Below are 13,708 nucleotides of genomic sequence, written 5' to 3'. Positions count from 1 at the left end.
GGGGCATTTACCTGTGCACACACGTGTGCAGCGACTACAAATCACGTGAACGTGGCAGGCCTGGACAGCGTCTTGTTTGGCATTTACGTGATGCACATTTAAACGCGCTCGTCCAACTTGCAACATGAATTATGCTTCCAGTTGAGAACTTTGCCTAAATTGGCAAGGCAAACTGCAAGGCAACCGTTACGTGCATTTCGCATTCCGCGAGCCTAAAAGTATGCAAAGCCAATGGCACACACACACACACACACACACACACTCACACACAGACACTCGGCCAAAGCAACAGCAAAGGCTAAAGCCAACGCTGCCTTAGCCGAGTGGGTGCCGTAGAGCACGTGCTGAAAAAATTGATTGATGATTGAAGGCAATACAAAAAGCAACGTGTGCCGCACGCCACGCCACAGCTCATCGCCATATAAACCACTCACACTCTATCTCCCTCTCTCTCATACTCTCTCTATCTCCCAGTCAATTGCTACACTGAACAAACAGTGGAATAGCTGACTTGAATTTGAAAGTTAACAGAGAGTTAACAGAGCGTGAATTGATGAGTCACCTAAAGGACACAAAGTCTTAACATAAAACTGTGATAGCAAATTCAATTTCCCCCTGAGCCTATATAGGATCTGAGCATTAGCTTCCTCTTCATTTAAATATTGCAGTTTTATAGAGAATATTTTAAGCAATTTCCCTCATCTCAGAAATCTCTACTTTTCACTTCCATTAGGTAATTTTAAAATCAGCTACAACTGCCTTTAGCTCCACTTTTGCTCAGTGTATCTTTATTTGCGCCCATCTCTTTCTCGCTCTCTCCGGGCCACCTGCCCACGTCAAACGCTGGGCAAACGGAAAATGGCAATTCAAAAACTCGGCAAAAGGCACAATTTCGCATATGTGCCGAACATTATGCCTATGCCACTGCCTCTGCCTCTGCCTCTGCCTCTGCCTCTGCCTCTGCCTCTGCCTCTGCTGCTGCCGCTATGTTTGTCCTACTCCTTGCTCCTCCGCCAATTTCCGGGCACAAATATTCATGTGCAAAATGCCGTCCTCATCGAGGCAGCTCCGCTCTCTCTCTTTCTCTCTCTCTCTCAACAGCGACCGAATTTGCATAAATTTAGCATTTGAAAAGCTATTCAGCCTGATGGAAATGATGACGACGACGACGACGACGATGATGAAGAGCTAAACTCAACTTAACTGAGCTGAGCTGAGCTGGGTTGAACTAAGCGGAGCAAGTCCTCCCCCACCCCACCCCTCACTCATATGCAAACCCGTGTGTGTCTGCGCCTTTTGCGCTTGGGGCGCTTGTATAAAGCCATTAAATGTTTTCACCATAAAAATGCCAACTGCCCCACCAAGTGGGCGACCATAAGCGAAATATATGCGTTAAGCATAAAAGTGAATTATAATCGACAGTCGAGCCAAGATGAGACCAAGTCCACAGCTGCAGTTGGCCACCAAAAAAAAAAAAAAAAAAGAGCTTCTAATGAGCGAAATGGATGAGCGTATGAAGTTAAACGCTGAATACGGAATTGGTATAATTTTAATAGGCCATTTTTGAGGCATAATTAATAAGCATACTTGGATAAATGAGCCTAATCATTTTTATTATGGTATATAATAGGCGGAAAATGGTTAGAGTCTAGGCTGAAGTCAGTTTGTGTGTATTATAGAATATAACAAGCTTTGATAGCCAAGAGTTGGACTTAAGTTTCTCAGAGGCTCTGATATGCCAAAGCCAAAACTGAATGCAGAAAATATTTATTAAATCCGAACTCAAGACGTATTCTTAGTACGAGTTTGCATTATCAAATCGGAGACCTGAACGTAAAAGTTGCTGAATTCAATTCTACAATAATAAATCTAAGATATATATATTTTAACATATACGTACAGATTGTAAATATAGTCCGAAAAATATATTCTGGCTGATAGTTTCTGACACATTTTGCACATATACATATGTTTATCTATGAATATATTTATATAAATATATATATCTATATCTAGCACATGTATTCATTTTCATTTCAAAGCCAATTAGGCTTTTAAGGAATTTGCCCTCTAGTAATCTACTCCAATTTTTAGTCATTTTATAATCTGCTGCTCTTTTCTTGTTCCATTTTTCACCACAAAGATAGCCAAAAATAGAGCTGTATTATTATTATTCAAATTAGATGTTCGGTTCGACTAGCACCGAGCATTGTGCTGCCAAAACACGCCAACTGCACACACTCACACTTACAACTACATATATACACACATACATACATACATATGTGTGCACACACGATCTTATATAGACCAAATACTATACAATGGCCACCTACCAATTTGTTTTGACTAATTTGCGTAGCGCACGGCAATGGCAATTGTTGCTGTTGCTGTTTTTGTTGCGATTGCTGCGCACTGGTTGTTCTTGTTGTTGTTGTTGTTGATGTTGTTGATGTTGTTGCTGTCGTTGATGTTGTTATTGTTGTTGTTGATGTTGTTGCTGCTGAACTGTTAACCGGCACATTACTATTTATTGTTGTTGTTGGTGTTGCTGCTGCTGTTTCTGTTGTTGCTGCTTCGGTCGAGGCAATCAATTGCTGTTAGCAAATTGCATGCGTTTTACAAATTTCGCGCAAATTGCTGCGAGAAGTCGCCGAAGCGCTGATGAGGCCAAGGCCTGACGATAACTGCAGCTCATGTTGTTGCTGCTGCTGATGTTGCTGTTGTTGCGGTTGTTGCTGTTGCAAGCGCGCATAGGGCCCGCAGTAGAGCTGACGCTGATGTTGCTGCTGTTGATGGCGCCAGCGCATGCGCCGCACGCTCAGGGCACCGCAAGGATACGCCACCTGCAATTAGACGGATAAACACTTTTGGAGAGACAGAGAGAGAGAGAGGAAGAAAGAGAGAGAGACAGGCAGAGAGAGGAGCACAACAACAACAGCGAGTGGAACTGCCACAAAGTTTTGTACAACATCAAATAGTAGGAAAAGAGTAAGGCAATAGTAAACGAAACAGAAATCAAAATCGAACAACAACACATCAAACAACATAAATCAGTATATAGAAGTATATATTTGTATAATATATTCTGTAGAAGTTACAGTTAGTTTAGTTTAATTTAGTTTAGTTTAGTTTAGTAGTAGTAGTAGTAGTAGAACAACATCAACAACATCAACAACATCAATTATAGAACAACATCAATATATGAAGTCAGTAACAACATCGATTTATATCATAGTTAAATTATTTATTATTATTTTGTCTGCCTATGTCTGTGTGGGTGTGTGTGAGTGTGTTCAATCAATCAATCTTACTTGATGTAAGACTGACCAAGAAGACATATATATATATATATGCACACAGCTGACAAAAGTTAGGCCTCACTTATGCACTAATAGATCTGACTTGCTTTCAAGACTTAAAGACATACAAAAAAAATAAAAATAAAATAAGACAACAAAGTGATGTACACAAAACACATTTCATACTTACCTTAAATCATTTTATTGATTATAGAAATATGATATATAGTTTGAATAGTTATATACAATATATTCAGGTCAAAAAGTTGGTGTTTAATGCTTTGCATGCAGTGAACAGTCGAGGAAGTCAGGCAGTGAAACAGGCAACAGCAACAAAAATTATAAGCAATTCAATACATTTAATAAATATTCAATATATTCTACATAAATGAAAATAAATTTAAAGTCACGGCCAATTTCTTAGCCTAAGGCAGTAAATTACGGCGATTGTGGCATAAATATTGCTAGGCTTTTTTATGGCACACTTATCTTACACTCTCAAGATCTACATGATAAAAAGCCAGCTGCTATTTATTATATTTTCAAGTAAATTACTCAAATGCCAATGTCGCGTAATTTATGCGCTATAAAGAAGCGCCACGAAAAAATGGGCGAACAAAAAAATAAAGACGACATCAAACATTTTCAATTACTCAAAATGGGTGGCACTATAATTGCAGGCAGCTGTATAGAGGTAAATGCGAGATGTGCTCGAAGAGAAGCGCCAATTTGTGGTATTCATTTCATTCAGAAAGAATATCTATTATGCACTCTCCCATTCGAACTAATGTATCTTTCGTTTTGTAGTTTCATACAACTTCTTCTCTATCCCCTAAATCTGGGCACAATATGTATATTTCCTAGGACTCCTCAGTTTCGAGTAGGATAACGAATCATGTTGCCCCAACTCTAAGCATCATTGCATTGTTTCTGGTCAAGAATTTGATACAGTTTCTTTCTCCATTCGGAACATTCATGCTACTTTCCGAGCACACCTCGCATAAAATACATAATATATACACCTATATTCACATACATCACTTTGAGTGCATTCGTTTCATATTTCGCATGTGTATATATATTTAAATTTATACAAATGCGCGCAAAGTGCCACCACAGCCAAAAGTGACAACAAACAGCTGCTCGTTCAAAGGCAAACTCGCATTTCCGCTCGCTGCGCACTAAAAATTGCGTTGAAAAAAATTGCAAAAAAAAAAAAAAAGAGAAAAATATGGAAAATGGAAAAAGAAAAACATTTTTAAGCGGAAACTGAACGCAAATAACTCAAATTAAAATCGCGTTTGACCAGCGCCAAATTGAACTAACGAAAAACACACAATAAATAATAACAATAAATAAAATTTTTAAATAAATATTTTTCATGCATCCTGCTTATGAAGGCCTTTGCATATAGCATGGACCTATAGAGCATAATTACAAAGCGCAAAACTTTGATTCTTTGTGAGCGATAAGCATGAGCAAGTATTGATTCATGCTCGTTCGGGAAATCAAAAGAGTTCATTAAATTGTTGTGGTAGATGATTCAGTGAAGAAAGATATTTGGAATTTTAAATTTATAGAGTTGGAAATTTTAACTGAATTGTGTATAAACTGTTATATTATAGTTTATTATTTATAGTTTCTACAGTTTCATTAGCCAAGTCCTCAAAAATTTGACTGCTTTGCTTAGCCAAGTCTTTCATGTGAATCATGTAATATCAATCTACATATTTTGTTCTGAATAAATGTAGAATCGTGAGCGAGTATTTGCTAGTGATTTTTGCCTAGCAGCATGTTTTTATGCATTTAATGAATTCAGCTTTTTATTACAATTATATATTACAATTGTAGTTGCAGGAGATATGACAAACTATAATAAATAATAAATTATAGTAAATTATTTGGCTGGCATATCTGCTTTATGCACGTTAAACCTTTATAGAACGGGACTTATCTTGCACTTCATTTAATATTAACTAAAACTTGGCAGTAATATTTAAGAATTTGCTCTTTAAGCAGTAGCAACAGTTGCCACGCAGATAAAGTTGTTGCCGCTTTCGCTGGTGACAATTGCGTGATAAATATGCCACAAGCACCTTGGCAGCAGGCAGACATTTTTTTGAGGCGCACAGACGTACCAAGGATTTCGACATTTTTATTACAGTGTCGGGACTCACACTCTCCCTTTCTCCCTTACACACTCTATCTGGCTCCGTCTGTCTGGCTGTCTGTTTGTGCTCAATAAAAGAGGAGTAGAAATGTCGCGCATTTTTCGGTAATGCAAAAGCGAGACTCGGGACATTCATGAGAAGCAATGTGGCAGCCTAATAAAATATATTTTTACACATGCGCTTGCATAAAATATGCTCTTTGTAGTCGAGCTGCGACCACATTTCATGGATTTGCCACACAAACTTGAAAAAACGAAAAAAGAAAGAGCAGGACTCTGTGAGTGAGCGAGAGGGAGAGCAATGGCAGACAATTTTTATGGCCCGTTGCGGTTTCAAATGCTGCAGGAGGAGCACAAAATTGAAGCAGGAGGCAGCAGCTACTCACATTAATCAAGCAGCGCCGTTGCCTCATTACCAGCTCTGTATATATTTTTTTGTTAGCGCGTGTGTGTGTATAGATGTGTGTGTGTGTGTTAATCTTTGCGCTTTGGCATAGTTCTTTGTGCATTCAGCTCGACTCTTTGACTTTTTATCTGCACGCTTTATGCTTAATTGCTCCTTTGCTACTGTTTTTTCTACGTTTGGCTGGCATTTTCATTTGAGTGCGCACTCAAGAGCTGGCACTTCTGAAATCGAACATAAGGTGGTTACCCAAGCTCTTTGCATACTGCATATGTATGCGTGTGTATGTATGTGTGAAAAAAACTCACTTAGTCGTAATGCCCAGAGAGAGAGATAGAGAGGGAGAGAGAGGGGTAGAGTGAAAGGGAGAGATACGCAGAGAGACACATTCATTGTATGGGCATAGCTCGAATATTTGGTGTCTTTTTGTTGGTCTGGCCTGGAAAAAAGCCGCAAAGAGCAATTCGTTGGTCATAAATTTGCAAAGCGGATTTAATTGCAAGCGAACAACAGGCAGCAGGAGCAGGCAGCAAGAGCCGGCAGCAGGAGCAGCAGGCAGCAGGAGCAGCAGCTGGAGCAGCAGCTGGAGTAACTGCTATGTAAAGTGCAATCCCTTGTCCTTTGGCTGTGCGACATGGCAAGGCTCTAGCGGCAGCATATATAAAACTCATTAGAGCATTATGAGCCTAAGAAGAGTGTGCTGTAAACATGCTTAAGCGAGCAGATTGCCAAGGCTTTAGCCTCTGCACAAACTCTTTAAACTCTTCAGATAATTACAAATCTCTCACCGGCAGGCAACACCTTAAAGATCTAAAGATCTATCAACGCTCGTCTAACAAGCTGCCCTTTTCTTTTTTTTTTTTTTTTTGTTCTTTGTGGAAATGGCATCGCGTGCTGCTCATATGCTACCCACAGAAATCTCGGCCATCTTAATTAATTAACTGATTTGCAAAAATAATAATTAAACTGTCAGTCGCAACCAGCGTCAGCAGCTACACCCCACAGCTGTCACTGCGCAGCTGGTTGGCATTTTATTCTGCTGGTCCGTTCTTCTCCTTTCTTTCCCGTTTTTGTTGCACACTTCCGTTCTAAATGTTAAATTCCTCACGGTCAGAATGAGAAGACACGCCAAAAAGGGCTTTGGCCAGGCGCCAGAACGCCACCGACGCCTGCCTACGTCCTGGCGGTTCGGTTACAGGCCCCCAACACTTAATTAAAATGGCATCCGGCCGCGCCAGCAACAACAACGACAACAGCAGCAACGACAACTACATCAGCAGAAGCGGCCAACAAAACAGAAAAGACTAAAACAAAAACAACAGCAACAAAAAAAACACAACCGATGCTGGAAATAAAAAATCCGTGGCATCCACATTCTCCGCTTTTACTATATCTCTTGGTCGGCGAGCCGGCCGTGTGAGTAAGCGAATTCATTTCCCGCTTTTGGCCGTTGATTGATATGCCAATGAAGCGGACCGAGTGCAGACACAGCACAGAAAGCCTCCGAGCCAAGCCTCCAAGTGCGAGGAAAAAATCTAGTTCGTTAGCTCTTATGCAAAGCGGACAATAGCAAACATTGTGGCAGACTCTCCGGCGCAAAATCAACAAATGCAGATCGCCCAGATAAATTGCCAAATTGATGCAGCCAAACTCCTACCAATCGACCAAATGACTGGCCAACAGCCCAACGCCTGAGCAACGCCAGCTAAATCTTTAGACACTGCAGTGGAGCTGGTGCAAAATGTGAGAGATTAGGGAGTATACCCTAGGGTAGGGCATGAAAACTTTTGAGCTATGTAGCATAGCCTATAGTTGAATGTAAAATCTGATGGGATATTGAGTATATCCGCGTGAAAAATGTGAAAGTTGACTTATGAAGTTAAAGGAAGCTGAATCTATGCTCAAAGGAAGGAATTTTTGAGCAGAGAATGGATTGATGAATAGAGTGAGATATAGTGAGATATGATATTGAACCAGAAAATAATCTTTTTAAGCAAATGATGATAGTATTTGAACTATAAATTAAAGTATTCTCTTCAACTAGGCCCTACCCGAGGATTTCATTCTAGATTTTCAAATATTACCCATTTTCAGCAAAAATCAACAACTGACCTATAACAGCCAAAAGCTTTTCTTTTCCCTACACAGTTTCCCCAATCAAAACCCTACATTGTATGCCATATATAAAGAAGAATTCTTTATCGATTCTCTATCTTTTATCCAATATTTCAGGCATTAATACTTTAATATTCTTTTATCAGGCTATTCAAACCTAATTTACACACACCTAACTCAATTAGTAGAGCATTTTTTGGTCGTTAGCATGCATCAATTACAGGCTCTAACTGCTTCTGCCTGTGCGGCTTGATTAATTGCAGACTGCGGTTAAATTTTTTTCTGCTGATTTCGGCAGTATTTTCTACAGATTTGTCCGCCACGCTCAGTACGCTTCTGCCTCTTCTTCTTCTTTTTTTTTTTTTTTTTTTTTTTTTTTTTTTTTTTTTTTTGTCACTGTGTGTTTACATGGCCACGTAAGCAAAAATATTTTACAGCTGGCCAGCTAACCTCTGGCAGCAGCAGCTCCACTCCTCCAACCCAAGTGCTACACAAAAGATACATTTGCGGCTCGAGTGCGCGTCGTGTCTTTATTGCAGAGAATTAGCAGAGCCCGTGGCCATTAATCAATGGCTGCAGCTGCCTGTGGGGCAGCTCTTAAAGTATGCGCTTTATTATTTACTGCATATATGCACTCTGCTGCTACTGCCTCATCTCTCTCTCTCTCTCTCTCTGTCTCCCTTTCTCTCTTTCTCTGCCTTTCTCTCGCTTTCTCTTGCTGCTTCTCTGTATTTTTTATTCGATTCGGTGGTTTTGCTATGCCGCTTGCTGTTTTCCGCTAGCATTTCTTCGCAGACACTTCCTGGGCCGCCGTCGACTGGCTGCCTGGCTGCCTCCAGTGCACTGCTGGCATGTGTGCAAAGTTACTGCCCACATCCTGTGCACTCAGCTCGAGTTGGAGCGCTGCAGCAGATATTTTTCATTTTCGAAAAAATTTCCGTTATGATTTCCTTGCATTGCATTTAGCCATTGCACAAGTTTTCCGCCCACCCACACACACACACACACACACACACGCATACATACAGAGAACTGTTTGACTTTTTAAATAGAAATTTGAATACGACAAAGCAGCGTATAAGATTCAGATAAAGCCAGCCTGCTATCCTGCCAGCCCGGCTGCCAGTTGCCAGAGTTGTCAGAGTCCGAGGATTTCCCTATTATTTTCAGCTCCTTCTCTCTTCCCTATATATATACATATATATATATGTAGTTTTGGCGTCTTGACTTTTCATTTTTATGCTAAACTGTTTCCTTTTGCGGACAAGCGCATTTCATTTGCACAAACTTTGCCCAAGTATGTTGAAGCGGAAACGGAAGTTATATACTCCACTGATAAGTGCAAGTCTGGCAGATCACAGCGAAACGAACGAATTACATGCACTCCACTCAACTCAACTCGAGTCTCTCTCTCTGTCTCTCACTCTCTCTCTCTCTCTAGTGTGAGTTAATTAAAAATTGTCCCAATGAATGAGCTATTACATTACACAATTGATTATGCTCAAGTGCTCTTGCATTCGCTGCCTGCCACGCCCCCAGCACTTCAACTGCTCAGCCCACTCTACGCTCACAATATTAAAATAACAAAGAGCGCACTTGGGTCAGATGAAAAGGGGAAAAAAAAAGAATGGAGGGAAAAAAGAGCACTGCAAGTAGCACTTTTACTTTGCTTGCTTGTTGTCTCTCTAAGAAAATTTTAATAAGTATCACAATAACAACAGAGACAACAAACAACAGCAACAGCAACAAGAACAATGCTAAAGAGTTGCCAGCAAAGTTGTTGCACAACTGCCGCCGCACAAGTGGCACACAAAACAAAGTTTTGAATGAGGTAGGCAAGTCTTGCAGCTTGTGCTCTGCCCACACGCCACACTTCCTTCGCACGCAGAGAAAATGTAATAAATTTCTATACAAAACGACCACAAAATCGTTGTATGTCGGTGTGTGTGTGTGTGTGTGTTGTAGACAAAGAAAATATGAAAACAAGAGCAAAAGTAATTCAAGCCAAAAATGCTAGGCTGCGGCTATCTATCCATTTATCTTTGTTTGGCAGCAGAAGTCGGGAGTGGGCAGGAGTCGGCTGGCAAGTGCGCTGGTGTGAGCTGAGAAGACTTTCGATTTTTTCTCCTTTTTTCTTACATTGAAACATTTTTGCATATTCAATAAACTTATTTCTTGTTGTCGTCTGCCGCTGCAGTTGCTGCAAATGTTTTATGTTTGCTTTTTAATATTTTATGCAAAATTTCATTTCGTTTTATGAATTTTCGACAATTTATGCAGGTAGATTTTTGAGTGGAGAGCAAAAGAGAAACGAAGCTTTAATATACATACATATAAGCAAATATATATAGTGTATATATGTATCCATCAATTCAATTCCATATATAGTTTTATTTGATAATAAGTTAAATGCAAAATTGAATAGAATTCTGGCTTAATTGTAAAAGTTGTGTGAGATCTTTAGCTTTCATCTAAAGTCGATTTCATGCCAAACATATTTAATTGAGTCTATTTATAAAATATATATCGAAGCTGAATTCTTGGCCAGGCACATGTTGGCAGCCTGCGGATAAAACGTGTTTGGTTTATTTTGCTTTGGCCAACAAGCCATTACACACAATTTCCATTAAAGACTTGTTTTTGGCTAATACATTTTAAATTTGTATATTTCAATTCATTTTTTTTTTTTGTGCCCTCTGTCCTCTGTGACCTGTGGCCTTTGGCCACATTCAAATGGAAAACCAAAAACATACGTTAGTTTAACGTGTTTACACATTCTCTGTGCCAGTGCCGTTGCATTCTCTGCAGGTGTTTTATTTATTGACTGTGAAAATTGTTATAAATATTCAAATATTTAATTTACCATTGCCAGCATTGCCACGCCCATGCAGGCCCGCTGCTAATTGCCGAAATCAACACAATTAGTGAGCGATAAACATATTTTTACTAAAAATAATTAATCACAATTGCAACAAAATGCAGTAACAACAGCAACAACAACAACAATCTAAACAATCAATTGTTTTAAAGTAAAAACTTGTGCAGAAAATCACAATTGCAACTAAAATAATTAGACACAAAATGCACAGGCAAAAATTGAAATAGATGAACAAAAAAAACTTTATGGAAACTTTGGATAGACGAATATTTGATGCTCTGTTGGCAAACCAAATGGGAGTTAAGGTATTTGTGAGTTAAGGGACTACTGAAGGTAGAACTAAATCTTGATCTAAGCAAGAAAGCTGACTAAGGTGATATCAATAGTGATAATACTTTACACAGCTTTCACGTTCAGCAGCATTCATTATTATTGGGAACATATTCTCCTTAAGATATATTTTCAATTGTGAGTTTCTCCTCGAACTTGGCCTCAACTAAGCTATCTACCGACTAAGGCATAAATTATTAGAGAGTATTTCTTATGATTTGGTAGATAGCAAAGTATGAAATATTCGTCAAATGTATAAAATATATTTCAGGGAATTTACAGCATATAAATACTAAATATTATGGTATATACCAAAATGTTACATGCTGCATCTGAAAGCCAAAGAACTCCTATCAGAAGCTAAGCTAACAATTATGCCATAAAATAAACAGAATTAGCATGCTCATAGAGTGAGAGGGAGAGGGAGACAGGGATAGGCAGAGAGAGAGAGAGAGAGAGAGACAGAGAGAGTTTGCATGTACACTCCCACTCCCCTAACACCTAATTGTGGAGCTTAGTTTATTTGTTGGTTGTTTTAACTTTTGATTTATGGCCATTACACGTATGCAAATTAGGTTAACAAATAAAAATGTTTGCATTTCAGATCAAGTTTAACATAATACATATATATGAAAATAATTCTATAGCATACTTTTGTGGGTTATTGGAGTAGAGAGGGGGCTAAAGAGTTCGTGTGTCTACAGTGACTACTAATTAAATGTACAGCTTTTGACTTACCCCTGTTATAGACTGTTTGTCATTGTAAAGCGCCGCCTGTGCCCCAGATGTTGGCGAATTGGCAGCCGTGTTTGTGCTGTCCGGGCTGAAGTAGGTCAGAAAGGCGCAACCTGAAAAAATTTCAATGCACAGAAATTTCATTTAAATTAATTAGCCATGGTCATAGGTAGTTGAACTTAAAGAAAAAAATATAAATATTAAATAAACTTTTTTCAATATAAATCAGCCAGACATATTTCCCTTTTTCGATTTATTTATTTAAAGCTCTCGAATCTCTCTTTGCTAGCCTCTTAAGCCTTTATCTCTTTGCGCCTAACTATTTTCGTGTTTGGCTTGGAAAACATTTCGTTTTGTCGCTCAATTAAGACTTTTGTGTGCCCCACCCTGCCAGCGCTGCTGAGCCACAATTGCGCATAATTTTGTGGTGCTTTGCGTGTTGAGCGCGTCAACGTGTTTAGCGCCGTTTTGTGGCCATTTCATAAATCCGTGTAATTTCTTTGACATTATTCAGTTTTTTTTTTTTTAATATTTATTTGGTGTATGTACATATATATGTATAAAAACAGCAGTGAGCCCACAGGTGTTGCATGAAAGCAGTTTTTGTTGGATATAATAGTAGAGATGCTCAGAGTTATTCAAAGAAATGTTCATACTATCTTACAATAATAAGTTGGTCTTGTATGAGTAAATATGAGATACATTGAATTCATATGAAGTAATATTAGTAGAGTCATATTTTTAGTGAATCTCAATGCAAATTCTTTAGTTTTACTATGAGGCAATCGATTTTATATTAGTAAGTTTATTAAATTAAAGGTTAATCAAGAGAATATTGAATAAAGAACTGAGCAGATTCAGATCTGTTCAATACCTTCAAGATCATCCCATTTATATAAGCAGACCCATATATAACATACAAATTTCTCAGAGCTATTCTACTACTCTATTTATGCTCTAAGGCTAAACCTTTTCCAAGAGAAATAGGCCATATGCATGCATTTGCTTCTCTTGATCACTAACAACATATTCATACAACATGTTCATTTCTGCCTCTCTCTCTCGCTCTCTGCCGTTCCCCCTTTAATTATTTACCTGCTAAGCGTCGCTTCTATCCAATGTAGATAGAGCGTCAGTTAAGCAGCACTTGTCAGGCAACAACATTAACAGCTACAACAACAACAGCAACTACTACTTTCATAGCAACTATGATATGTGGTTCTAAACGTCACACAGCATGGATACTCACACCGCCAAAAACCCAATGCCTTCACTCACTACACTACACTACACTACACTACACTCTCTCAGTGTCTGCTGTCTGCTGTCTCTGCTGTCGTCGCTTCTGTGTGTGTGCCTGTGGTGTGGCCTGTCCTCAGTAGTGTTAACCAGCTAACCACAGCAACAACAGCAACAGCAACAACAACAATTATATTTAATTTTTAGGCAAACTCTCGCACGTTTCTGGCCCGCCTCTAGTTGAACAAAACGGTTGGTTGGCATTGCCTTTTGTCTGGCCGCGCCTCATGCAACACGTCAAAAGTTGAACGACAGGCGGCAACAAAAGCTGCCAACGAACCGGCGACGCGACGTCAAATGCTGCTGCCACTGCTGCCGCCGCTGCTGCAGCTGCCAACAAGCAAAAACGTCTAAAAACATAAAAATTGTCGGCACATTGTTGAAATGCCAGGAAATTATATGCCAGCCAGGGGTCAGCCATACAGGCCCGTTCTATAACCAAACACACGGCAGCTGCCAGTAATTAAAATGACTAA

The 13,708-nt window shown here is 39.3% G+C and overlaps 1 protein-coding gene across 18 annotated transcripts in view; it reads right to left on the bottom strand.

Moving 5' to 3' along the window:
• The window catches only part of LOC6581992 (CUGBP Elav-like family member 4), a 326,873-nt gene that overhangs the window by 305,381 nt on the left and 7,784 nt on the right, over positions 1-13,708 (bottom strand). For all 18 annotated transcript variants that reach the window (XM_015162225.3, XM_032730841.2, XM_044010242.1 and 15 more), the window contains exon 2: positions 11,937-12,046. In XM_015162225.3, coding sequence (XP_015017711.1) covers positions 11,937-12,046 — 110 coding nt within the window. The remainder of the gene's footprint in view (positions 1-11,936; positions 12,047-13,708) is intronic.

This window comes from Drosophila mojavensis, unplaced genomic scaffold (assembly GCF_018153725.1).
Source record: "Drosophila mojavensis isolate 15081-1352.22 unplaced genomic scaffold, ASM1815372v1 contig_74, whole genome shotgun sequence".
NCBI classification, from domain to species: Eukaryota; Metazoa; Arthropoda; class Insecta; order Diptera; family Drosophilidae; genus Drosophila; species Drosophila mojavensis.
Note: the sequence above shows the minus strand (reverse complement) of the source record. Positions and strands in the feature narration are given on the sequence as shown.